The sequence below is a fragment of the Wallemia mellicola genome (assembly GCF_000263375.1).
Source record: "Wallemia mellicola CBS 633.66 unplaced genomic scaffold WALSEscaffold_9, whole genome shotgun sequence".
NCBI classification, from domain to species: Eukaryota; Fungi; Basidiomycota; class Wallemiomycetes; order Wallemiales; family Wallemiaceae; genus Wallemia; species Wallemia mellicola.
Genome location: NW_006531966.1, coordinates 182,566 through 207,489, shown reverse-complemented (window position 1 = coordinate 207,489; position 24,924 = coordinate 182,566). Strand labels below are relative to the sequence as shown.

At 38.4% G+C, this 24,924-nt stretch overlaps 12 protein-coding genes across 12 annotated transcripts; 5 read left to right on the top strand and 7 right to left on the bottom strand.

Annotated features, from left to right (window-relative positions):
• Window positions 1-2: 2 nt before the first annotated feature.
• On the bottom strand, window positions 3-3,606 carry WALSEDRAFT_68908 (ARM repeat-containing protein; the record flags this gene model as incomplete). Its single annotated transcript, XM_006958281.1, has 5 exons — window positions 3-217; window positions 262-691; window positions 738-3,227; window positions 3,275-3,480; window positions 3,525-3,606. The coding sequence occupies 5 exons, from the start codon at window positions 3,604-3,606 to the stop codon at window positions 159-161; spliced, it is 3,267 nt and encodes a 1,088-aa protein (XP_006958343.1). The 3' UTR covers window positions 3-158.
• WALSEDRAFT_60360 (40S ribosomal protein S20) lies at window positions 3,579-4,223 on the bottom strand. Its single transcript, XM_006958280.1, has 3 exons — window positions 4,212-4,223; window positions 3,927-4,167; window positions 3,579-3,873 (listed from the first exon to the last, which is right to left on the bottom strand). Exons 2-3 carry the CDS (start codon window positions 4,134-4,136, stop codon window positions 3,721-3,723), a joined length of 363 nt encoding a protein of 120 aa, XP_006958342.1. The 5' UTR covers window positions 4,137-4,167; window positions 4,212-4,223; the 3' UTR covers window positions 3,579-3,720.
• Window positions 4,224-6,003: 1,780 nt separating this feature from the next.
• WALSEDRAFT_54486 (kinase-like protein) lies at window positions 6,004-7,306 on the bottom strand. The gene is made up of 3 exons (XM_006958279.1): window positions 7,233-7,306; window positions 6,440-7,211; window positions 6,004-6,141 (listed from the first exon to the last, which is right to left on the bottom strand). Exons 1-3 carry the CDS (start codon window positions 7,268-7,270, stop codon window positions 6,112-6,114), a joined length of 840 nt encoding a protein of 279 aa, XP_006958341.1. The 5' UTR covers window positions 7,271-7,306; the 3' UTR covers window positions 6,004-6,111.
• A 1,330-nt stretch (window positions 7,307-8,636) lies between these two features.
• On the top strand, window positions 8,637-12,420 carry WALSEDRAFT_18505 (kinase-like protein; the record flags this gene model as incomplete). The annotated part of the gene is made up of 5 exons (XM_006958181.1): window positions 8,637-9,350; window positions 9,396-9,606; window positions 9,655-11,312; window positions 11,362-11,745; window positions 11,791-12,420. 5 exons carry the CDS (start codon window positions 8,637-8,639, stop codon window positions 12,418-12,420), a joined length of 3,597 nt encoding a protein of 1,198 aa, XP_006958243.1.
• Window positions 12,421-12,962: 542 nt separating this feature from the next.
• WALSEDRAFT_68905 (Protoporphyrinogen oxidase) lies at window positions 12,963-14,792 on the bottom strand (the record flags this gene model as incomplete). The annotated part of the gene is made up of 3 exons (XM_006958278.1): window positions 12,963-14,434; window positions 14,479-14,718; window positions 14,763-14,792. 3 exons carry the CDS (start codon window positions 14,790-14,792, stop codon window positions 13,172-13,174), a joined length of 1,533 nt encoding a protein of 510 aa, XP_006958340.1. The 3' UTR covers window positions 12,963-13,171.
• WALSEDRAFT_60359 (hypothetical protein) lies at window positions 14,786-18,103 on the top strand. Its single transcript, XM_006958276.1, has 7 exons — window positions 14,786-15,189; window positions 15,235-16,743; window positions 16,793-17,073; window positions 17,116-17,272; window positions 17,317-17,520; window positions 17,568-17,906; window positions 17,952-18,103. The coding sequence occupies exons 2-7, from the start codon at window positions 16,525-16,527 to the stop codon at window positions 18,069-18,071; spliced, it is 1,320 nt and encodes a 439-aa protein (XP_006958338.1). The 5' UTR covers window positions 14,786-15,189; window positions 15,235-16,524; the 3' UTR covers window positions 18,072-18,103.
• On the top strand, window positions 14,825-16,418 carry WALSEDRAFT_32548 (hypothetical protein). Its single transcript, XM_006958277.1, has 2 exons — window positions 14,825-15,189; window positions 15,235-16,418. The coding sequence occupies exons 1-2, from the start codon at window positions 14,844-14,846 to the stop codon at window positions 15,405-15,407; spliced, it is 519 nt and encodes a 172-aa protein (XP_006958339.1). The 5' UTR covers window positions 14,825-14,843; the 3' UTR covers window positions 15,408-16,418.
• A 25-nt stretch (window positions 18,104-18,128) lies between the features above and the next one.
• Window positions 18,129-19,938, top strand: WALSEDRAFT_60358 (ubiquitin-conjugating enzyme). Its single transcript, XM_006958275.1, has 12 exons — window positions 18,129-18,147; window positions 18,198-18,261; window positions 18,308-18,391; window positions 18,439-18,487; window positions 18,533-18,599; window positions 18,650-18,716; window positions 18,764-18,843; window positions 18,895-18,915; window positions 18,961-19,186; window positions 19,238-19,578; window positions 19,624-19,790; window positions 19,840-19,938. Coding segments are annotated over exons 1-9 (477 nt in total). The 5' UTR covers window positions 18,129-18,145; the 3' UTR covers window positions 19,004-19,186; window positions 19,238-19,578; window positions 19,624-19,790; window positions 19,840-19,938.
• On the bottom strand, window positions 18,975-20,078 carry WALSEDRAFT_68902 (hypothetical protein; the record flags this gene model as incomplete). The annotated part of the gene is made up of 5 exons (XM_006958274.1): window positions 18,975-19,186; window positions 19,238-19,578; window positions 19,624-19,790; window positions 19,840-19,929; window positions 19,973-20,078. The coding sequence occupies 5 exons, from the start codon at window positions 20,076-20,078 to the stop codon at window positions 19,027-19,029; spliced, it is 864 nt and encodes a 287-aa protein (XP_006958336.1). The 3' UTR covers window positions 18,975-19,026.
• Window positions 20,079-20,301: 223 nt separating this feature from the next.
• Window positions 20,302-20,782, top strand: WALSEDRAFT_18482 (cytochrome b560 subunit of succinate dehydrogenase; the record flags this gene model as incomplete). Its single annotated transcript, XM_006958180.1, has 2 exons — window positions 20,302-20,644; window positions 20,697-20,782. Coding segments are annotated over 2 exons (429 nt in total), but the record flags the coding sequence as incomplete, so codon positions are not given.
• A 62-nt stretch (window positions 20,783-20,844) lies between these two features.
• WALSEDRAFT_64261 (mitochondrial carrier) lies at window positions 20,845-22,271 on the bottom strand (the record flags this gene model as incomplete). Its single annotated transcript, XM_006958273.1, has 11 exons — window positions 20,845-20,967; window positions 21,019-21,084; window positions 21,136-21,151; window positions 21,203-21,242; window positions 21,292-21,348; window positions 21,396-21,558; window positions 21,615-21,811; window positions 21,857-21,879; window positions 21,925-22,005; window positions 22,051-22,175; window positions 22,218-22,271. 11 exons carry the CDS (start codon window positions 22,269-22,271, stop codon window positions 20,845-20,847), a joined length of 945 nt encoding a protein of 314 aa, XP_006958335.1.
• Window positions 22,272-22,291: 20 nt separating this feature from the next.
• WALSEDRAFT_32544 (hypothetical protein) lies at window positions 22,292-24,917 on the bottom strand (the record flags this gene model as incomplete). Its single annotated transcript, XM_006958272.1, has 6 exons — window positions 23,451-24,917; window positions 23,263-23,406; window positions 23,085-23,217; window positions 22,993-23,037; window positions 22,592-22,946; window positions 22,292-22,543 (listed from the first exon to the last, which is right to left on the bottom strand). Coding segments are annotated over exons 1-5 (965 nt in total), but the record flags the coding sequence as incomplete, so codon positions are not given.
• Between the last annotated feature and the right edge of the window lie 7 nt (window positions 24,918-24,924).

Below are 24,924 nucleotides of genomic sequence, written 5' to 3'. Positions count from 1 at the left end.
TTGTTTATTTAAACGTTAGACTAAACAACAAGTTTTATTATATCTATTCTTAATTAACAAGTTTTTAAGAAAATTGCCCTTTGCAACTTCTCGCGTCGACTTTCTCGATTGTCAAGCATTTCACATTTAGTTGATAGTTATACTTGCTAATGATATCTTTAGGTTTCTTGTTTAAAGTTTATCTTCACTCCTGTTGCTTTAGATAGGTTATCCCAACCTATAGGATATTAGTCTTCGTTTATAATCTAATGAGATACTCACGTTTACGTTCATCTACGTCTTGCTGTTGCGCATCACGCTTCTCATAGTCAAGGACAAGTTTCTTTAATTGAGCCTGCTCGTATTGATCTTGGAGTGCGTTTGTACGCGAGTTAACAGCAAGTGCCGATTCGGAAGGTACATCAACTGTTTTAGTCTGCTGCTTGGTACCTTTCTTAGTCAAGACTGTAAATTTCATTTTTGATGGATCCCTTTCTTCAGATTCTTGCTGCGTCATTGAAGATTTCTTTATCATCGGTAAACTCAGATCAAATAAAGCGCGCTTGTCGACTTTCTTTGAATCTGAATTATCAGTTGCCATCTTCGCGAGTTCTCTATTAAATTCGTCTTCATCTTCAGCTGGTATTTCAGCTGCTTCTTTCTCGCGTAATACGACATCTTGATCGTTGTCGTCATCTGGTTGATCATTCTCCTTCCTTAAGTTAGTCATTGTATCATTATCATTAAATTTTACGCACATCCAATTCCGAATCCGAGTCCGAATCTTCTTCAACTTCAGCTTCTCGATCATCACCATCTACTACACCTTCAATTTCATCTTCAGCTTGTTCTATAGGTGCAGCACCTTCTCTTATACCGTTCTCCTCATTATCACTTTCATCATCATCATATACACCCTCATATATGTCGTCAGCTTGGTTTATTTCACTATCCATCGATATCATTTCATCTACTGCGGTAACGGCTTCTTCAAATGTACGTGAGATCTTCATGTTCGGTCTCAAAGCTTCAAGCGTATCCGTGTACATAAAGTCTATATCCATTGGTAGCGAAACCTTCGTGGTGACATACATTTGGAAGAATGTCAAAAAGTAATCTAGTCGTTTCTTCTGATTACCTTGATCGAAACAAGTACCACAAGTGTCTAATAAAGTACAGACTAGACGTACTCTAAAGAAATCTGTGCTCACATCTAACGGAGTGAATAAGCCAGGTAATGGTCTGCCTCCAGGATGACCAAATGTAACCAACGTCCATAAAGTATCAAATATTTGATTACTATGAACACTTCTATAGTTGTATAATTCACCTAGATACTTTATACTCGAAACTCTCCTTTGGTTATACTTGAATATATTTTGCTCAACGCCTGTTTTTATATCATCAAGGACTTTATCAACTACCATAACGCAAAATTCTGGATGAAATCTTTGTAAATCATAAACCAAAATTGCTAATAATGATATACTACTAAACCTGATCTTCCAAACTTTTGTAAATACGTTCAGAAGTACTCTTATCACATCAGGATCTTCCCAATGTAGTTTACGTAATAATTTTGATACCTTATCGATGGACTTCCTTGCGAGAACATCGTATATGAGATGTCTAATAAATAATTCAATTGGACTTCTATATTTTTCAGGTCTAGCGGCTCTTTCAGGTGGGTTGCATTGATAGTATGCATTTTCAAGCAACAACTGTTGTCTTTGATCTAAGTGCTGAAGTTGTTGCTTTCTTTTCATTAAATCTAAGAATATTTTCATCTTTTCACTTGTTTCTTCTGACCGTAAGAGGTATCTACCGCAAGTTTCTAAAAAGATAGCGAGAACATCTACATTTACACCAGTGAAATCATCAAGGAGGACTTTGTAACAGTGAAGAATGTAGTGTGTTGGTACAACTGCAAACTTAGTCAACTCAGAGATGAATCTTGCGTTCTTTGTTCTCGATTCTGCCAACTCCTTGACTAAATTCTTTTTCCTTTGGAGATAGCGGAATTCATCATCTAATAAATCGACAACACCTTTACCAATATCAGGCATATGTTTGCTTAAAATTGCTGTAAGTCGAGCATAATATGGTAAAACATCAGATCTATTTCTTGGCACAGATGCTATTGATTTGGCTGCACGTTTTCTTGCTGCTTTTGAATTAAACATTGCGAATTCTACGGCAACTTGATCAATCATCGCTCTGTTATTCATTTCAGGTAATTTTGCGAATAGTGCATTTAACTGGGCAGCAGGACCAGCTGACATCCCTTCCTCAGGTTCATCATTTGATGTGTTGATAGTATTGACAATCTCTTCCTTTTGCTGCTGCTCTTCAACCTCAGCCTGCTTTTGAGTTTCGGTCACATCAGCCGTTTGTTCATTCTGTTCAGACGTCTTGGCGTTAACACTAGCCAAGACAGACGGCGGTACAATATCGGCCAAATCTAGGACATCCTCGTAAAAGTTTTTAGACTCCTCATCTTCCCATTTACCTATTGTTGAATCGTACTCCTCTGTCTCTCTGTTGAAAGCGGTACTTCCATCAGCAACGACCAGACCACCGAGACCTTTTGATTGCTCCTTTGGAAGTTCAGGCATGGCTATATGCAGTAATTCTGAGAGTGTCTGCGTTGAATTCAGAAGTTTTTCGTAGACTTTTGTAAGCTTCTCATAATTTTGTTGTCTGTCTTCAAAGATTTCACCAGACTTAATATATGCTTCATGATTTCTCTTGTCCTGTTCTTGTAATTTGAGGTGCTCTTTCACGAGTTTTCTAGAGACAGTCTCGTAATATGCAGCGCTGAGTGATCTGAAGCGATCCTGGGTGTGACCATCAACGAATCTAAGCTCTGGACCGCCATGTCCGTATATCAAGTTGCCAAAGTATTTGATAAACGATATCAATATTGGAATGTTAGCGTGATCTTTGTCGGTGGCCAAGAGTTCCTTCAATTTGATAAATAGCCAACCATCTGGGGGTTTTGCGGAATCTGTTTCCTTTGTAGATTTCTTAACTGGTGGATCTAACAACACACCAACTAAATAAAGCTCTCCTGTAACTCTCAAGATTGGTCTCTGGCGGTTTACTCTAGCGATCTCATCCTTCTCTTTTTGTTCAGGGGTTGACTGGGCTAGTTGAGCTTTATTAGGAGGGTTTAATGCTGTTGATAAGAGAGTGCTTAATGGAGTTGTGAATGATTGAGGGAATCGCTGGTGGAGAGCTGAGATGATCTATGTAGGGTAATTTAGAGGGAGTAAATGAGGTATACTAGACACACCTCAACTGCTGCCCAAATATCTTTCTCAGATTTGCATTTGAGTACACCTTCAGGTATATTTGCGACGATCTCTTCGACGTGCTTCGATAAGCTGAGTTGTTGAATATCCTTTATATTAGCAGCTGCGTTCTCTGCTCCTAAACCAAGTTTAATACGCTTTAAGAACGCTGTGTGTCGTTTGAGAGATGAATCTAATTTCGCAGACGCTATGTAGAGATGAGTAGTGTAGTAAGAGACATGATATACATACAACTATCTTCTATTTCAGTGTATGCTTTCAAGTTTAAATCGCGTAGATTCTTATGCTTAGCTATCACATCTCCATCAATCATTAGTCGTTCGAGATATAGAAGAGATGGTAGTAATGAAAGAGGAGAGATAAGAAATAAAAATAAAAAATAAGCATAAAACAATTATTTATGCAGTTTCTACAAGATAACAAGCGCTTAAGCTGCGATGGTGACTTCGACATCTACACCTGGTTCGAGGGAGATAGAAGTGATTTGTCTAACGATGTCAGAGGTAGCAGTGAGATCGATCAAACGCTTGTGGATCTTGAGTTCGTATCTGTCCCAAGTCTTTGAACCTTCACCGTTTGGCTGTAATTTTGTTAGACAAACGAGGTAGTAAGCTATCGATATAGTATACTTACAGCCTTACGGGTGGTGATCTTGAGGACACGGGTTGGAAGACGGACTGGACCCTTGACACGCAAATCCTTGTCCTTAGCGCGGTTAATGAGGTCTGCAGAGAACTTCTCAATAGCCTTAACGTTGCGTGAGGTCAAGGTGATACGGATCTTGTGGGTTTGAGCAACTGGTGCTTGTTCGACTTCCTTTTGGTCCTTTGCGACGTAACTCATCTTTGCTGCTTACTGGAGAGTCAGAAGGTGACTGAACTCTAGTTAGTTAGTTCATTTTTAATACTACCTACTCACCAAAGGCGATGAAGGTTTATATTCAACGGCAGATTCAAATTTAATACCGTAAAAAATTTGCTCTTTTACTATCTAAAACTCATACTTTTATTTTATTTAGAGATCTTCTACACTTTATAGATTATAGAGCCTTGCATTTTTTCATTTTTTATTTCCCTCCCATATAAAAGGCCTCCTCTTTTCGTCTTCTCTCTTCATCTAACACTTCGAGTGAGTGATTTTTTAGACTGCGATGATGATAAACCAAACATACACCATCTTTCGTCTGACACATAGTGAAGACAGATGTTTCAGCCTTGGCTGAGCAGTCCTTTCTTCTCTCTTCAACGCTAACACATTCATAGTTTTAATAATACATTTAAATTACACTGTCTTGTATAGTATCTAAATAAAATTGCAATCCTTCGAGCGATTTATTCAACTCATCTTCTAAGACTTGCTTGCTTTGCGTTTGACATAACCGATTGTAGTCTAGTGGTTTTATCACCCTCTTGACTACATCTTGCTCGCCGACAGCCATAGGCGTCTGTGCGCTATCCTCACTAAGCCTGTAGCTCCTATTAACCATCATTAGTGGATCATTGTTCGTCGCGTCCTCGGATAGTGTGGCCAGATCAGATGAAACTGACGTACTGAACTGCTATTTAATCAGTAACCGTCGTGTTTTTTATGCAACACCTACAACTACTTGTCCTTCGCTCCTGCTAGCTCTTCTGCCGATGTTCCTATATCTCGCGCTGCTTGGATTTCCACTTTCAAGTATCTGGCTTGACCTGCGTTTGTGATTGTGAGCTCCCCCACTGGATCCTTTGAACTGATGTGTTAAGCTGCTTGGAGTTGACTGTGAGAGCTTTGAAGACGAGTTTAACGGCTTCAAGTCTGGTGAAGGTATAGTTTCCATCACTGACACAGAACTGTTACGTGTAACCGTAGGTCTGCGCTTGAGACCACCACCTGACGTTAATGGCACATCAGGATTGACCGCCTCTTGGTTTACATCATCTAGCTCCCACATAGTACCCGTACTCGACGATGGATTGTGGCTGTGTGATCGCACTAGCGAAGGTGAGCGTGTAATACTAGGTGAAGTAGGACTCTGATGTGATCTTGACGCACTTCTTTCGCGCTTCGTCGGTAATGGCACCGGTGGGAATTGGAATGAAGGTGACAGTGATCCTAACGAATCTTTGCTCGGTTGAGGTGATAAACCATGTCCTGTACTCAACTTAGACTTTTGTGAAGCACTTCTTGGTGATGTTGTAGCAGAAGAATTACCTCTCGATCTAAACGCAAACGAACCCTCAAATACACTTTTACCATTCGCACTATTCACTTGTGGTGGTTCATCGTCTGTCGGCTTTGGCGAGAAATCGAACATAGAACCTGAATTGGTTGAATCTATCGATAAATTTCGACTCGAAGCGTATGATGATTTATGTCTGTGTTGTGAGGTAGGTGTTTGACTCGTTTTCCCATTCATGAAACTAGTGTCTATTTGAGCCATCGGCTGGAAAGCACCATAGGATGCCCTAACTGTCCTGCCACCGTTTGTTTGCGATTTGGTATCCATGTCGATATCGATATAGTCAGGCGTGAAGCTGCTTTGTGATGGAATATCTATAACTTCATCATTTGTGTAATTACTGTCAATTGCACTCAAATCAATCAAGCCATCTCCTGAAGACACGGCATTAAGGTCAATTTGACGCATAGTTTGATCAGTGTCCTCGGATTTATTGATCTGAGGCTTCATTTGGGGCTGACTTAAGCCAAGTGTTGCTAAATCATTTTCATCTTCTGCATTAGGGTCATCAAAAATCCTTAAAAGTCTATTTCTAGGAGCAATCGGTCTAAATTTATTGTCTTAAAGAAGTAATAAGTAGGCTATCATCCAAACAGATTAACTACTCACCTTGAGAACTAGATTCATCTTCTAAATTGACCTGTCTGGTCTGTTGAGATTCAGAAGGTGTGATCGTGGAGTAATCCCAACCACTCATTCTTTGGTAATTAGTGTTGAAGGCAACTTCTTCTTCTTCTTCGTCATCCCAGACTTGGCCAGCAAGACTAGCTCTTTGACCACCACGCATCTCCCATTCATTATATATAGTTTGTAATTTTCTAAGTATAGCGGTTGGTATCTTTGAAGTAGACTTGATGTATTTAGATTTAAGTAGCTCATCGGCATTAGGACGCAATTTCGGGTCCATTACTAAACAAGAAGCGACGAGGTCACGTATCTCTTTTGAGTATTTTTCATCTTCTGGTAATCTAGCAGGAGGTGATCTCGTGATTAAGAAGATAGCTTTCATAGCTTCTTGATCAGAAAGCGGTGGTCTACCTTGACACATTTCGTACGTAGTGATACCCAAACTCCAAATATCAGCTTTCATGTCGTATTCTCTGCCATTGATAGAATCAGCACCGTGCGCAATAACTTCGGGTGCCATCCAATAAGGTGTACCGATGAATGTTGTTCTTTTAGAGTGAGCAGATGGTAAATTAGCACTAACGCCAAAGTCACACAACAGAACTCTTCCAGCAGAGTTGATCAAAATGTTTGCTGCTTTGATGTCTCTATGGATAATACCAGATTTATGAAGAAAGCTAAGTGCGTATAAACATTCCCTGACAATTACGACGACGAATTTCTCCTCTAATCTTGGCTGAGCTTTCATCAGAGTGCGTACACTGCCACCACCTGCATAATCCATAATAATCCAAAGTTTAGGACCTTCTAAATGACAGCCGTAATAGCGTGTAACATTTTTATTCTCTACATCCCTTAATCTGGATAGTACGCTAACTTCGCGCTGAATATCAGCGACGTCATCTTCAATAGTAGTAGACTGGCTTGCAATATCGAAGTCAATAACTTTTATAGCGACTACAAAGCCAGTTTGCAAGTGACAGCCTTTCCAAACGCTGCCGTATGCGCCTTTACCGACGATCTGCAACGGTTTGTAGATTTGAGAAGGTAGCAGTTGGCTTGTCTGAGGGCTGCTTATATGATTTATGAACTTCTGCGGCGGTTTTTGCAATTCCTTTATTTTATTCATCTTTTGCTGATCGACGTCGATGAATACAAGGTGGGTGTCGATGTTGAAGGAGATTTATGGCTGATATAGCGACAGAATAGAAAATAAGTTCAATAAATTAATATTATCTGAGTTAGATAACGTCGCAGATTTATTAGATTACAAGCCAGCTACGGATAACAAGCTTAGCTACCATTGGTTGGATTTCAATCAGGTTTATAGCAGGAATAACAACTCTGTTGATGACTTGTTCGATCAGTTGTACATTTATCACGATCGTCTTGATTTGGTAGACTCTATCTTAGCACGTTTGAGCGTGCTTGGCCAGGATGACGTGGTCAAAGTAGTCGACAAATTACTAGACTTCATTATAAAGTATCCAGTAGTAGTTCAGAATACATACGCCAAGATACACCTCTTTAATTGGAACTTGGACCACTTTGTCAAACTACACAAACAATTTAGAACCAATTCCGAACTTCTATTGAAAGTCTTGATCAAAGCTACCGGTTTTGATAGCATCGATAGTCTAACTAAAAAGCCTATCAGTGAAATTCTCGACAAACACGCGCAATTCTTCAATAAAGTCCATTTGGAGTTCCTGACTAGATACCAAGAGAACCAAGACAGTCACTCTTTATACTTATCTACAATCTCCTTCATTTTATCACATAATAAGTCTGACTACTTTGATTATCTAATCAAAAGTATCAATAGCCACGATGTTATCGACAATCTCACAATCCTAACCCTCAATAACAAAACTCAAACCAATACCACACTCACTGAATTGAAGAGTTTCATTATTCAAAATGTCATTGATGACCAAGAGATCATTTCAAGTTGTTCTCATTGCCTGTTGACCGTTTTTAAGAAGTCGACCGATGAAGATTTGCTAGTATCAACTCTACAATCGATCCTTAATCACTCATCCTCTACAACTGCTGCTATTGTTACTGATATCTCGTTGAAATTGAATTCAATCAATATTACGAACCTCACTATCAACGTTTTGCTGCAGAATTTGAACAGATATACTAACACACAGGATGTTGCACACAATTTAGTCTCCCTGTCTACTATCACTGACAAGGTAACATTTCTTGAAATAGTTAAAACACTCTCACAATTGGAAAATACTATCGATGCTCAAAGATCACTCGCATTGAACGCTTTACCAGAGAAATCACTCGCACTTACAGTCTTGGATCACTATTTGCGCCTTTTCATACAATCCAGCGGTAAGAATATGCGCTTAGATGAGTATGTTCACATCATTGCAACTCTCATTGACAATAGTGCTCTTGAATGGGATGAGACAGTATTGGCCAAGCTGAGAAAATTCTGGGTTATTTCAACAACTCATGCATTACAGGACACCAAAGATATGCAAACGATAGCTTTGAAGTCACCATCACTGAACTTTAGTCAGACAGATATCACCAGTCACGCATCGATACAAGAAAAGCGCGCATCTTTGGTAAAACTCTTACCAAAGCAAGCTAATGATATCCGTTACTTATCTTCTGATGATGTCGTATTGCTTTTGACAGTGTACAAACTTGAAAACATACGCTGCCAACATTGTCATCCTTCGGGAATACTCAACTATTTCCAAGATGACTGTTTCAGCGAGTCGTCATCTAGTGAATGTATCAAGTCAATTGCAGATTCACTGACTAACACTTTCATACAATCCTGGGCAATAAGATCGAGATCCCAATCAATAGATGTTAAACTCCTTGACGAGATCAAAGCGTTACTCGTGGGAACCTGCCATAGATTGGAAATTGTGAGATCCATTGCTTTCAGTTTCTCGAATAGGCTTTTGACAGCAATACCAAATTTGGTCTCCAAGCAAGTAATAATATTTACGATCCTTGAACTGCTCAGTTTGCTTCATGAGTCATGTACTAACCAACTGGAATTTGAATACTCGTTCAAATTCAATTACAGTTCAACACTCGCTGCTTTTGAGGTTGACCTTCCTGACAATTATTCGCTCAAGGATAGCTTGATTAAAAAGCTTACTCATTCTCTCGATGTATGGGTTATTTCGGCTTTACCTGGTGCAAATTTGGAGCTCAGCTCCGCGTTGAGCGTGAGTATTCTTATTCTAAAATTATTTACGCTAAGAAGTCGATAGGTATATCTCAGTGAGACTAGTGAAGCATCTCCAACCCACTATGGCGCTTCATTGGCTCTGAAATATTCACTCAAGATACCATCAAGCGATTCTCACCTAGCTTCGAAGTCACAATTGGATGAAGACCTTGCCGGTGCCTTCTCCAATAGATTCGGACTTCGTTGTAAAACTAATGGTGAAATTACAGGTGTTAGATTAGCATTAAAGAAGGGTGAGAACGTAACTAAAGCTTTTCGTTCTATTTCTAACGCTTTCAAAGGAGTTAACGAAATGCACAAAATACCAGACAATGAGATCTCTAAGGAGGATGTACGTAGACTAAAGAAGCAAACACAAGATTTACTTTATGGTATACACAACAAGGAATGTGATTTGACTCTACCTGATCTCAAGCGTCTTCTTTGGAGATGTGCAGGTATCCTTGTTGCATCGAATAAGCTTGATTTTGAGCTCCTCCATTATTTGGTTTCAGTTCCCTTCCAAGTATTCACAGGTGATTCTATTTCCACTGCACTTGAAGTATGGATTTGGTTGTTCCACGAAAGAAAAGATTTTCAAACTAAAACCATTATGGAAATATGCAATGAATGGTTATCAACTATCAAAGCACGTAAAGGATTGTTCTCTACAGTGAATTCCGAAATTGATCCTTTCCACGATGGTATTGAGTACTCACCATCGAACGAAGAAGAAATGAACAATAATGCGACAGTAGCTAAGAAAACATTCCTACCCCATCTCTACGTTATTCAATTATTAAATGGATTCCTCACATCACTTGAATCACACGATCCAGTCGCAATCTTTACCATCTCAAAGTGTTTATATAAATCAACGAAATCTGGCCTGATGAGCAGACATCCATTATCTAGGGAACTTAGGTTCACAATCTTGAACACGGCTTTTAGAGTCATCAGAACTGCTTCATTGGATTCCAACTCTGAGAGTTTGTTACGAGAATCAACGCTCAACTGTGCACTCTCGTGGTTCACTGTTAAGCCACATTGGTGTTTCGGTGGTAACAGACTACAAATCAAGTCAGACATTCAATGTCTGAATGTCTTCTTATTAAATATTAAATCATCTGGTAGTCTTTCAACCTCTATGGATAACACCTACAAAGAAAGAATAAAACTTTTAGAAGTATTGCTCGATAATGAGGTGAACAAATTGAAAGTATGGCTCGATCCTTTGAACGATGCGGAGAGAGGTGGTTATCTTCCATCACTAATGCATAATGCAACAATATCCGAGCATGAATGGCATAAATACATTAACATTGCGTGGGCTCATTCGACAGAATTGTTGATGGGCTTAGCAAGCAGATTTAAATCACCAACTATCACAAGGGAGTTGAAGAAACTGGCGAGACACTTCACAAATAGTTTTATTGATATCCCAGAAGCTCTTGAACACTTCCTCAATGGTGGCCTTCAAGAACTCTCTTCAACATCACTAAGATTCCTCAACTTTTGGGCACCTGTTTCTCCTTCCTCTGCTTTGGCATATTTCCAACCGGAATATAAAAATGATTCAATGATATTACAATATGCAATGAAATGTTTGGAACATCACACAGTTCAACTTACTTTCTTCTACGTTCCACAAATAGTACAAGCTCTTCGTGATGATAAATTAGGATACGTGGAAAGATTCATTTTCGAGACAGCTAAGATTTCTCAATTATTCTGTCATCAAATTATCTGGAACATGAAAGCTAACACGCATAGAGATGATAATGGTGAATTAGCTGATCCTATGAAACCATTGTTAGAAAATATGATCAATATGATAGTTTCATCTCTATCTGGTGATGCTAAGGATTTCTACGAAAGAGAGTTCACGTTTTTCGATTCCGTTACTTCGATTTCCGGTAAACTCAAACCATTCGTGAAAAAGAGCAAACCAGAGAAGAAGGTAAGCTTCTGTTTTTTTATATTGTTATCGTGATTTGACACTATTCCAGGAAAAGATTGACGAGGAAATGAAACAGATCGAGGTAGATCCTGGTGTATACTTACCAAGTAATCCAGATGGTGTTGTTGTCGATATCGATAAGGTTTCCGGTAGACCTTTACAAAGTCATGCAAAGGCTCCATTTATGGCGACATTCAAGGTCCGCAAAGAGGTCGTTAACCTTGAGTCTGCTGATGATGGTATACTTGACAATGACCAAGAAGAGAAGAAGCATGTGTTTGAGAAATGGCAAGCAGCTATATTCAAGGTCGGAGACGATTGCCGTCAAGATGTCCTTGCTTTACAAGCCATAGCTATATTCAAAACTATCTTCTTCACAAGTGGATTAGCTCTGTATTTAAACCCATATCGCGTCACTGCTACAGGCCCTGGTGTAAGTAGTCGTCAATTTAGAATACTCATTGCTAACGTTATTAAGTGTGGTGTCATTGATGTCGTACCAAACGCAACGTCAAGAGATGAAATGGGAAGAGCCAAAGTAAACGATCTCGCGGAGTATTTCTTACAAACGTTTGGATCTAAGGAGAGTATGGCTTACCAAAAGAGTAGACTTAACTTCATTAGATCTATGGCTGCTTACTCTCTCATTTGCTACATATTGCAAATTAAAGATAGACATAATGGTAATATTATGATCGATGGGGAGGGTCACATAGTTCACATTGATTTCGGTTTCTTATTCGATATCGGTCCTGGTGGTATCAAATTTGAGCCTAACTCGTTCAAATTGAGTCACGAAATGGTTACTGTGATGGGCGGTAAAGATAGTGACGGTTATAAGATGTTCCAGGAGCTCATTGTTAAGGGTTTCATAGCTTCTCGAATCTATGCCAACGAGATTGTAAATGTCGTCAAGCTCATGCTGGGAACTGAATTGCCATCATTCAAGGGAGAAGGCACTATCAGTAGATTGAGAGATAGGTTTATGCTTCATTTGGATGATCGTGCTGCATCCCAATACATGATTGGTGTCATTAGAAACGCACACGAGAACTCTCGTTCAATTGCGTACGATGAATTCCAAAGTAGGTGTCTTCATTATCTTTAAAGCAACAATTAACATTTATTAGGAATCACTAATGATATACCCTACGCGTTATAGAATACTAAGATTTATCATTTATTTTCTATTATTTGAACACGTACAGGCTTCAGAGGTTCGATTACTTTTTATATTGAAACTGGAATTAAGAATTGTGGACTTATCTTTATTGCAATTCTTCTCTTTTTATTGTATAAAATGAGTTTATAGCTATTCGTTCTTTATTCTGTAGGGTGTAAGGAATGGCAAAGATCTAAACCAAAAGTTTGAACGAATACTATCAGTATTGTCTTCAATAAACATTATAGTCTGTCAATTGTATCACTGTCGCTTTTGTTATAAGTACTTAAACTATTTAAGTATATTGTAAAACGTTAACGATTGAATTCACTCCGATATTTACTAAGCTTATGTCTTAGATAATGTTTATTCCGTATCAAGAGATGAGTACATCCAAAGAAGTACTAACTTAGTGTAACTTTTATGTAAATTAAATCACACATAGTCAACTAAAATTTCTGCTTGTTCGTAATCTACTGAGGTGGCTCCTTAAAGGTGACGTACAACCAAGTTGTAACATATATGTACAGGAAAATGTATGCGAAAGTCAGTCCATACGTTATAAAGGATTGTTATGATACTTCTAACTTGTAAAAAAGGTATGTAACTTGTGGTGCTTGCATATCGTAATTTTCAATCAAGATGCTCTTTCTATGTTCAATGCATTATAACGGTTTAATATGATATACAAGTGAATTTATCGCTTCCAACGTTCAAGGCCTGTTGCTTTACCAAATGCTTTATAACTTTCAATAGTTTCCCAACCACTGCGAACACAATCACCAACTGATATACCTGTGAACGAGCTACCTATAACTGCAAATCGACTATCATAATCTGTTGAGAGTGAGTCATGTAGTTCCTGTAAGGTTGATTGATATCCTGGTGGATACGTTGGAATACATGACCTTGCAACACTAACCTTGGACGCTATAGGTGTGTGTAAATTGTCTGAAAGCTGATTAACAGCAGTTTCGATGGCCATATTCTTCAAGTGATCATCGTCGAACGATTTCAAACCGTATGGACCACCAAGCATGACTGTTAACTTTGTAATTGGCTTGGGGTCTTGCTTTGGCATGGCGTCCGAGTCAAGCACAACTCCAAGTACACCATGGGGATTTTTCTGTCTAGGCGTTGATCTCGGTATCAAGTATCCGAAGCCAGTAATAGGTAATTCAGTTTGAGGGTATACTAAAGTCACCACAGCAACGTCTGGCGATTTTAAGACTGGGATAGATAACTTAAGCTTCTGTAATGAAAGTTGCTTAGCTGGTATTGACGATATCAAGTGACTACTTTCTAGGCTCAAGCCATTTTGGGTATCTATGACGAAATCTTTGTTTGGCTGTTGGGTAATCGCCTTGACTGGAGATGATTTATAGATTTCCACGTTATTATTTTTATGTAAAGCTGATTCTAGTGTTTGAACAATCTCGCTGATTCCATTTTTGAAGCTGAAGATACTTGCAGTCTGCATAGTTGCACGTAAAGACGGTGAAATACCATCTAATATCGCCAATTCTAATGCTTCTTCCTTTTTGTCTTTACCAACACCTTTAAGCAACCCCTTTACGACAGAACCAGCCCTCTGTTCTAACTTATAAAGTAAAGGGAAGGCCGTACGCAGCGATAAATCGCGACTATCTGTTGCATATATACCGTGAATCACAGCGCTAGCAATGTTATCAGCTATTTTATCGCCGAAGCGGCGCCTGAAGAAAGCGTCCACACTCTCGTCTTCATTTTCTTCGCGCTTATGTGCTGGTGTCTTGATATCATTAAGTATAGCGGCAGGGATAGCACGAAGTGTTTTGTACTTTAATAATGCACTAGGAATTGAAGCTAATGAAGATGGCAATTGATTTAATCTATCTGGGTGATAAATGAATCTATTCTTTGCTGCTGGTGAGCTTTTTGAAGCTGATAATAAACTACTTTCTAATCCGAGTTTATCTATCTGTTTACTATCAGTGAATAACTTCATATTCTATCAAAACTTACTAGGTCGAGTACTAATGCCCCACTAACGCCATTTGGACGTAAAGTTCGTGGACCACTTTCGATAAGCGCTGTGCCATAGTTACCTAGATTTATTCTCTCACTATTTATCCATCCTCCAAGTCTATCTGATGCTTCAAAAAGGTGAACTTTCGTTGCAGGGAACGCTTTCGAAGCGTAATAAGCAGCAGATAAGCCAGATATACCACCACCAATTATTGAAATAGATTTTGGTTGTTTAAGCTTTATATAATTAGATTTTCATATTTTTCCATTCTTTATCTTACCGATTGTGCGATAACATTCTTGGATGTCATCTCTTAAGTAGAAAATTAACGAGTAGAATGAACGTCTACCCAAATCAATCAATGCATTTTAAGGTTATTCTGGATGGCAGACTAGAGGAGGCTTGTTCTACACTCATACTCTCTCCGAGTTTGTATGTAGATTGGGATGAGATTACTAGGCTTGATAACGCACATAAGCTGGGTAGTAGAACCCCAGTGCTTTTACAAGGAAATACAAACGTGGAATTGCCCGAAGTAGCGCTAGATAGCGATGACAACAGAACTATCGTTCAGTTCCATACAAATCACCAGCTGATAGAAGTACCTGTCCATGGTAGATACCCTTTAGTTAAGAAAGAACCAACGAGCTACCTGGAAACAGGCGTCGTTGAGAGCACTCTGATTAGCTCTTATCACTCATGTGATAGTAGGTGATATCATTACGATCAATCTTTCGCTAAACTTATGCCAGCTATACAATCAGATAGTCAATATACCAATACAGTATATTTACCAACCGGATCTAGCGATCATGAACAAATTGTCGGTCGTGTTAATGTCACAATCACACTTCTCGCGTTTGCTTTCATTATTGGAAGTGTCATTAAACAGTTCTCGCGGGGGCTTCATGTCAAAACAGAATAATATTATGCATATATTTTAGTAATAACTATAGTAATACACTGAAGCACCTGAATTAGTCCAAATCAAGTGGTTATACAATCACTTATCTGATAAAAGGGTGGAAGGACCAAACAATACCATACTCCAACGTGAGAGAATGAATACAGTTTAGAACCCTCCGACAGTATGTAACTGTCCGTCAATGATACGACAAACAACTTTCAATGCAGTATATTGTTGTTGCCTGCAGATGCAACCTCCTTGATTATACTGAATTGCTGCTCTTTAGCAAAACCAAGAACAAGCGAGTTTGTTGATAACTTTTCTATCTCAACTAAGTGACTCCCGAAAGATGCTGGTAGGCGAGTACGTAACTCTACACGCTTCTCACGAAGACGTGTCCAACGTAATCTCAAAGCTGAGTATAAAAGCTAACTCAAACATGCTAAAGCATTAGCTTTGCAATTCCAGAGGCAAAAACATTGTAATCGAGTGTCGTATGAGAAGTTCCCCAAACTAATGAGCAAACATACTCAGGATATCTTATGGAACAGAACAGAAGTTCGTCTATCAACAAATCACGCTTCCGCGTTCATGCCGACACTCCTTTTAGCCATCATTAAACCATCTGTTAAGACGGAAGCTCATGGAATATACCAGAGTCACTAGAGCGCTTTCAGACTCCAAGATGGAGTTTGAAAGTGCTGCCAACCGACCTAAATTGCTCGCTAAAGCAAATAGGACAGTGAAAGAAGTGATCAGCCATTCAGAAATATGTCTGTCGCGTGAATCTAAGGTATTTTAAAGCTACATGTAGGGAGAGTCAGAACGTACTTAGCCAAGCACTGGCTCTGATGCCTACGTGAAGAGCAGACCTTAAATCAGCAAAATATAAAGAATAGACTGTATTGAAACCATAGGTTAGGAAATACGCGTCTGCGCAACTTGTGAGTGACGGAGTGGCTATTACGACTATGAGCCCGATTTTACTACGTCAGGCATAGAGTGGTACACTAGAAAGCGCTGTATTTGTAAATGTCCTTAGATTTCCTTATAAAAATAGTCTTGGGTGTAACTTCTAAAGAAGGTAAGACGCGTGATCGACGCGTTTAACTCGTACCATCAAGTTTAAGATAAAATGTCAGTTGTACTACCAGCCTTTAAGGTTGCGGAATTAGTACAATGTTTATCAGATCCTCAATATTTTAATCTCAGAATAACAGCAGATGATATAAACAGACCAACACCACAAGTTGTACAAATGATCTACGCTGCATGCCTCGATTTCTTTATGGGATTACGTCCGGAAGCCCTAGAAGGACCAAAGAATTTGTTATTAGAGCGAATGGAGTACCCTGTGAGCTAAGTTCAGTTAGTCTTGATCAATAGTTCTAATAACAACACAGGAGTTGTTTTCAGATGCTGTACCATTAATGATGTTCCATCAACACGTTACAAACCTCACAAAGATAGCTCAGGTTGATTTCTTCTCTTTACAGGATCTCACAAGGCCAGATCCAGCGAGAACCAGGAAGATATTGTCAGCTTTGGTTAACTTTGCCAAGTTTAAACATGAAAGGCAGTCTACAGTGGATGCGGTTGCTGCTAAGAGTGATAAATTGAAGGAACGTCGCGATAAATTACGCGCCGATAATGAAAGACTCCGCACAGAAACAAACAAATTGAGGTTAGTATGGTTATTATAGCAGTACATAATTAACAAAAACAGAGATCAAAGAGCTCAAGATGAACCACAAGCTAAACAAGCTAGACTGGAAATCGAGCAATCTTTGAGTGAACTTTCAAAGCTGAAACAACATCAGACTGTTCTAGCAACAGAAATTGATAAGCTCAAGAACCACAAAGCTGAGCTTAACAAGGCTATAGTGAGTTTTCGTCTTTTCGTAATTGCTAAAGCTTATAACCATAGACACATTATCAAAGTCTGCTTCACAATGCTCAACAGGTCGGCCAAGCCTCAAGCGCACGTCTAGTGCAATCACCTGAGAGGCAAAAGAGAGCTATTAGTGATATGGGTGAAGAGCTCGCTGCAGAACGACAGGCTGAGCAACAACTTGAGAAGCGTACGAGGGATCTCAAGATCAGGTTGGAGTATATGGACAACTTTAAGACCGTAAGTGAAATTATATAAGTGAGATAGATAATCTTATTAGTTATTAGGATATCCAAGCTTGTATTTCTATACTTGAAGTAATCGAAGTAGAACAGAACAAAGTCGACACTTCGTTCAGACAATCAGCAGAACTTAGAGACCAAATTGACCAGAACCAGAAGGATCATAATGATTTGGATGTTAAATTTCAGCAACTTTCCAAGCAAGTTGACAATGCAAAGGAAAGATTAGAACGTACCCAGCGTATGGCAACAGAAAAGCGTGAAGCTATCAGAGCCCAGATGGCAGCATTCAGGTCGGAGCATGAAGCAATTTCTACTGAAAGATCAGAACGTCGTAAAGAGTATGAGCAAAAGCTAGAACGGAATTCGAAGCTTGAACAAGATGTGAGTTTGAGGTTGTAGTTAGATCAAAGCTAATATAGATAACAGATACGTGAACTAGAGCTCAGTCATGAGCAAGAAATAAATCTTCTCCAGTCATCCTGGGTTACATTGGAAGAGCAAATACAGTACTACACGGACCAATTAATGTCCAGAATGAAAACATAATAGTAAATAACTGATGTATAATTGTATTTTTTAATATAAATGTAATCTAAACTTCTTAGACTTGAACATTCAAGATGTAATCGGTAACTGATAGCGATAACGAAATAAAATTAACGCGACTTTTAGGTCAGGCGTAGCTAGGACGAGGCTTGCAGAAGAGAGAAAGATCTGGAGGAAAGATCATCCATTCGTGAGTCTTATAAGGCGTTTTAGAGCGATTTATTAAACATTCAAAGGGATTTTGGGCTAAACCAACTAAATTTCCTGATGGTTCATTGAATCTTTTGATATGGGAGGTTGGTATTCCAGGTAAATCAGGTGTACGTATACTTTTACTTGATCTATATAGCTCTTAATCGTAAACTAGAGTGCATGGGAACACGGTGTATACAAGTTAAACATGCAATTCCCTGAAGGTGAGCTGTATGCGATTAAGAGTTGTTCTTCCCTTATCTTCTTAGATTACCCGTCTAAGCCGCCAAAGTGTAAATTCACTCCACCACTATTCCATCCAAATGTCTACCCTAGGCAAGTTAGATTGACTATTAATATCGTTTTATAAACTAACGATACACTAGTGGTACCGTTTGTTTGAGTATTCTTGACGAAGAGAAGGGATGGAAACCAGCAATCACTATAAAACAGGTAATATACGAAACTAGTATAATAAATAAACAATTAACACTAACTAGATTGTTCTTGGTATTCAAGAGCTCATGACTGATCCTAACGCCTCAGATCCTGCTCAAGTAGAGGCATACACAATGTTCAAGTGAGTATCCTCTCAGTTAGAGAAGTTTATATTAACGCACTAAACTCTCAGAAATGACAAACCGGGCTACGAGTGAGTAAATAATGCTTCAAAATTACGCATTCTAATTTACTTTAGACGGAGAGTAAGACAACAAGCACGTGAAAATATTCCACATTAATTTGTTCATTATTTATACATTAACTATATTCTAGCTTTCAGGTAGTCACTAGCGATGTGTTGCGTATAATGAGTCAGGTTTATATGTCCTGTTAGTCGTCTGCGAAGGTGAGACGAAGGAGGAAGGAGTGAAAGTGTGAGATATAAGTAAGCAAATAGAGTTGCGTCAGCAAAGCTTGGCTTACTATTAGATTATAAGTTAGTGAACAATCAACAAATGCCTATCTTCACTCACTCTTTACCTAATATCCAAGTGTTTGAACCAAGTTTGGAAGATAGTGTCGCTAAAGTGGATGCAGCGATCCTATCTACTACATCAACATCAATCTGAACGCTCTCATACGGCATATCACTAGGGAAATAGCGTGAAAGAATGAGAGAAGTTAATGTTGTGCTTGCATTCTCTAACTTGTCAGTTCCATTAACAACCTTAGCTATTTCTACGCTTAATGCAGCTTTCAATCGACTGAATTTGTGTGATCTTTGTACGGATACCAAAGCTGTATCATTTGACTCTGGGAAATAAAGTTTAGATGCTTGTTCGGATGTAGAGGGCATAAAGAAAAAGTAAGTAAGCTGTTAGTTGGTTAGTTGGTCGCATAGTTAGTTTATATAACTAACGAATGATGATCTAAGTTGTTTCTCGACTAGTTCTAGGATATCAAGCTCGGTTGTATCGGCTTCGGGAATATCTTGAATGTTTTCAACATACTTTCTGATTTCATCGTCTTTTAATAAAACAGCGCGCTGACTCGGTTTATGCGGTAATTCTAATAGGGGTAGTTTATCTGATTACTTGTTAGATGTCTTCTATGTAAATACTAGCGAATGACTAACTATTAGGCGACGCTTTTGGTTCATTTATAGTTTTTAAGCTAAAGTTTATGTTGTTAAATAATAAATATATTTGCCATTTCAAGCATTCAGCTGAATTTGTTAGTTTACTAGAGCGAATCAACAACTGACGTACGCTCGAATGAAATTGAAGAGCGTCCGTATAGCCATAAGATAGGTATATCAGTAGAATGTTCAATTGATTGATCTATATTGAATTTATAGGTTAATTTATCAAACATCCTTTTTTATTGATTGTTAGTTCAAAACCAAGGAATTCAGCCAATCATAGTCAACCTTTATTAGCGACGATGATGATCTCAAGAACTGGAATACACGCAAATTGCGTAAGAGCATTCGCACAACGTAGGCGCTTTTGGCTTTTATATATACACCTATTTACTTTGTTATGCAGCTAACCTTAGACTTACTACCAAGTTCGCTCTCCAGCAAAGATTCTTAAAGACAGAAGCACTCAATGAATCAGAAAATCTCGCATTACTTAACCGCCAGAGAAATCTCAGACCTTCATCACCACATTTCACCATCTACCAACCACAATTAACTTGGTTGGCTTCAATTGGACACAGAGTTACCGGCGTTGGTTTATCTGCCGGTATTTACGCTTTCGCGATTGGCTACGTTACCCTTCCATTTGTTGGTGCGGGCTTTGACAGCCAGTCGCTTATCGAGCTCGTACAATCAGCTCCTGTTTGGTTTAAAACACTCGTTAAAGCACCAGTAGCTGCTGCCTTCTCTTTCCACTCTTTGAATGGTATTAGACACTTGTTATGGGATACTGGCAAGTGTGAGTTTCATTTTTCTATGTCTGAGAATAGTTTCTAACGAAAACACCCCAGTCTTAACACTCAAAGGTGCCTATCAATCTGGATACGCTGTTCTTGGCTTATCAGCTATTTCAACCATTGGAATGTTGTTACTCTAAACGAATTTTTACATTGATGTATACTTTATAATCTCAATCAATGTCTCTTAGATAAATATAAATTATTTATTTGTTTTCTTCAATAGACGCGCTAACTCTTCAAACGCAGTCCAACCAATGGCTGATGATAATGCTTTACGTGTTATCCTTATTCCACTGCCCGCAAAGAGCGAACGCGGTGAATTCTAAGCAAATTTAAGTTCAATCTTATCTTAGGCATTTATTATTATACTTACTTTGAGTATTGTCACTATTGATCTCGATAACGTTCTATATTGATTTGGAAATATTTGCATTTTGGTCTAACCCGCTGTTAGAATTATATTTAGGTGTATGATTGTAAAAACGCTCACTTTTACTACATCAAATCTATCGTAATGGTAAGTTAAGCGAAATTTTTATCGTTATATCTACACTCACGGATGTGTTATCAATGTGGAAGTTGTACCAGCAAATAATCCTGTAAAATTAACATTAGAAGTTCAAAATAGCAACTAGAAATTATTTACCCGAGACACTATATATGAGTGGAGGAGGTATATTATTCCCATTTGCGTTGAATTGAGCTATATAAATCAGTTTTGACATCTAATGCCACATGATAAGAACCTACATCCGTAATCCTTCATGCTTTCGTAAATAACAACATATAAACCAGCATAAGGAGCGTCACGTAAAGCCGAAGCAGAGAAACCAGATAAGAGACCACGTGGACCAGATTGTTTGACAATGTCAGTGAGTGCTCCAACGATAGATTTATATTTGTATAAATTGCTCTAATAGGAATGTGTCAGTTAATCATTATCGCGTCATTGAAGTCGAAATCGCTCACCTCAAAGCGAGCTTTACAAACTGTGAAAGGGTTTAATAGGAACCCAACAGCTGTTCTCGCTAATGCACCTGAAATGAGGTTTCCCCGACTGTTTAACCTCGAGAATTCAGATGATGATTTCCCATTTGAAGTGTGGTTTGGTAAAAATAATCCAGTAGTGATCATGTAACTTCTCAATGATTGTAATGATGTAAAGTCTGAAGTTCATTAGTGAAATCTAAATAGTTTCCTAATTAACTAACAAAGTGCAACGCCTGGAACGTTTCTAATAAATGATTTGAGTGGTGTACATAATGAATGATAGTCTCACCTCCATAAGGTTGGACTAGTCCCTCTCCACAATCCCCGTAAGCCTTCTTCTTTAATGATAGCCTTAGTGATATCGTAGACTCTATGAGGAATTAAGTATATAAAATATAAGAAATAGTTAACAAACCTTGTAGATTTTAATAAACTACTCAAATTCTTCTTATTTATACTTTCATTATGACCTTCAACTTGTTGCAGTCTCGTTTTGATGACGTCTAGAGGTTGTAAAGCGACAGCAGCAGCGAAGCCAGACTAAATAGTTTAGTTTAGTTATAAACTTCATTAATCACCTACTGTAGCACCAGATATCAGCCTTTGACTTATTTCTGAGCTAGGCTTGCGATCCATGGAGGTATGTCATAACAGTAATGATACAGAAATTAAGCAGGTAAAAATTTTTGTTTACATTATATTATTTAATTTATTCGTCATGAACTCGTGTATAGTTATATTATTGTAGTTTTCTTTGATCGTTATTAGTTAATTTATCTAAATCTGATGCTGATATGCCGAACTCTTCAACAAGCTGTTCACCAACTCTTGTTTCAACTTCAGTGCCATCGCGAGAAACCTTTACTGGTCTATTTATATTCCATGGATTATTAACACCTTTCAACTTCCTATTTTAATCATTAACTACGCGTCTTGATATCATTATATCTACTTACGAAAATGGTACAGATTGTGTAGACAACCATTCAACAGAAAATGGACGACCGAAAGTTCTTGTCCTTTGTGTGTGTTTTTCAGTCTCAGCTTGCTTGGTTTGGTCTTCTGCTGGTGGCAATTTCTCCATAGGAGAAGGCGCATCCAATGTATGAAATTGAGAAGGAGTCACAGTTGGAGATACCAAATGCGCACCAGGTGCATTTTTTGTATCTTCAATTTCTTCCTCCTTTGCGAGTTGTTTATCGTCATCCTTCGGTGATTGTGATATTTTCATAGGAATAATTGGATCGCTTTTGTTTTGACGTTCTCCTTGGACATTCAAGGATACATCATCATTGAATTCCGCTACTGGAGCTACATTATATTAGTGGTGCACATAAAGTAAACTGATCAAACATACCTGACCACGTTTTTTCATCGTTTGATTTTAGAGTTTTTATCGAATCTAAAATATGATCAGTTGGGTTTACATAAAATATATGGAATTCTTACTTGATTCAATCCCTTCATTTTCATTACTTTTTCTATCAGTATCTGGGTTAGAATGTCTTGCTGGGATATCAGATGAAGGTGCATTTTGATCCTTATTTGCGTTTTCTTCATTTGGTATCTTACTTGTCATACGCTTATACTTTGTTAGTTTTCCCCAAATACTATTAAAATAACCTACAGCCAATCCATAAAAGCCACGCTGCTTATTAGCAGACATAAACAAAATCACGTGTGATGCTTCATTGAAAGCTTTATTCAAAATTTCTTCATTCTGGGCTTGTGTTGACCATTTGTTTTCTTCTCTTGAGGTATCTAGATCACTCTAAATATTGTCAGTAAAAATGACATAAAAATTAGGGAGCAAACCTTTGAAAGCGCTTTCAATATGAAGTAACGTCTTGGTCTACCAGCACCTTTCCAAGTATAAATTACATTTGGTTCACCTTCCACTTGAGGCTGTGATGACTCAACCTTATCATTCGAGGCAGTAGATTGTTGAAGCTTTTCTGCGATCTTTTCAGCTTGTGAAAACAGTTGACCACTCCCTTCATTAATTAGTTTCGATGATTGCTTTTGAAAACCTTCAACCAACAAACTCAAATAATGTTGAGTTTGCTCAAGAACATCTTGACCAGGGCCATTAGGAGCTGAAGCAGCCTGCATAACATGAGGTGTTTTAAGTACAGAAAGTGCAGTAAGTGATGCAGCAGCGGCTGCTGCTGCAACCGCATCATTTTCATGTCGCATAGATGATGAAGTGGAAGGTTGATTGAACTGCGAATAAGAATGGGTTTGTGACTGAGCTTGAGGTGTATTATGTTTTGATTGGAAAAAGCTAGGATTACTAGACATAGTTGGCCTCTTTGGTCGATCTTGTGGATGCGACTTTGGAGTGAAAGGTACTTGGCTCGTTTGAGGTAAATGACCTTGACTAAGATTTGAACCAGACCCTTGAACTGATGGTGTAGAAGACTTATCTAGGTTCATTACAGGATGAGGGAACAAACCTGCCTAGAAAAGATATCATCAGGTTGATTAGTGAGACAAAAACTACACTTACATCACTGAGTAGGTTAGCAATCTTACCTGTAGCGTGTTTTATCCTAAATTTGATTCTTCTACCACCAATTTCGAAAGTACCCAACCGTGTAAGAACATTTGGATCAATGAAAGAAGCGAAAGCGCAATGTGAACGATCGATAACGGTTGATAAAGATATAGGGTGGCAATCATGCTTTTGTAAAGCTTTGGTGAAAAGTTCTGATGTGATATTTTGAGGTAAACCTCCGAACCAGATAGTAATAGTCGAAGGGACTGGGACTGACTGTAAAGTATTGTAACTAGGAATAGAATCGCTATAATTTAAAGGAGAAAAACTCGGCTGTTGTTTGAATTGGCTGTTGAATGACGTTGAGAAAGTATTTGGTTTTGAATTGAATAGGTTTTGTAAGTGGGAATCGCGCTTTGAAGTTGAAGTTGAAGTTGACGTTGAAGTTATGGGATATATATTTAAATTAGGGTTATTTATCTGCGGCAATTGTGGCGTTGTATTGTTAAAACCAAACAACAAGTCAGTCTCCAAGCTGAGCTTATCTACGAGCTGACTGTCGAGTTCGCTGAACTCCTCATCATTGTCGTAGTTGAATTGCTTAGGCTGTGACCAGCTGAAGTCCTGCTCTTGATTGTACAACCTGTAATCCATTCAATGATCATGTGCTAATAAGGGAATAAGCGAAATTTAAATAGTAATCTATTAAAAATATATCTTATATTTATATTTATATTATCCGTACACTTGTTACGGTAATTATAAATTTAGCTTCCTGATTGTGGCGCTGCT

Coding starts and splice junctions, on each gene's coding strand:
- WALSEDRAFT_60360 (XM_006958280.1), bottom strand. CDS start 4,136: ATGAGTTACGTCGCAAAGGACCAAAAGGAAGTCGAACAAGCACCAGTT. Junction 3,874..3,926: donor AGATCACCACCCGTAAGGCT/GTAAGTATACTA, acceptor ACAAAATTACAG/CCAAACGGTGAAGGTTCAAA.
- WALSEDRAFT_54486 (XM_006958279.1), bottom strand. CDS start 7,270: ATGAATAAAATAAAGGAATTGCAAAAACCGCCGCAGAA. Junction 6,142..6,439: donor CAAAAGAGATACGTGACCTC/GTCGCTTCTTGT, acceptor TCAATTTAGAAG/ATGAATCTAGTTCTCAAGGT.
- WALSEDRAFT_32548 (XM_006958277.1), top strand. CDS start 14,844: ATGCATTTTAAGGTTATTCTGGATGGCAGACTAGAGGAGGCTTGTTCT. Junction 15,190..15,234: donor CTCTTATCACTCATGTGATA/GTAGGTGATATC, acceptor AACTTATGCCAG/CTATACAATCAGATAGTCAA.
- WALSEDRAFT_60359 (XM_006958276.1), top strand. CDS start 16,525: ATGTCAGTTGTACTACCAGCCTTTAAGGTTGCGGAATTAGTACAATGT. Junction 16,744..16,792: donor TAGAGCGAATGGAGTACCCT/GTGAGCTAAGTT, acceptor ATAACAACACAG/GAGTTGTTTTCAGATGCTGT. Junction 17,074..17,115: donor ACAGAAACAAACAAATTGAG/GTTAGTATGGTT, acceptor TAACAAAAACAG/AGATCAAAGAGCTCAAGATG.
- WALSEDRAFT_60358 (XM_006958275.1), top strand. Junction 18,488..18,532: donor AAACATGCAATTCCCTGAAG/GTGAGCTGTATG, acceptor TTATCTTCTTAG/ATTACCCGTCTAAGCCGCCA. Junction 18,916..18,960: donor AATGACAAACCGGGCTACGA/GTGAGTAAATAA, acceptor AATTTACTTTAG/ACGGAGAGTAAGACAACAAG.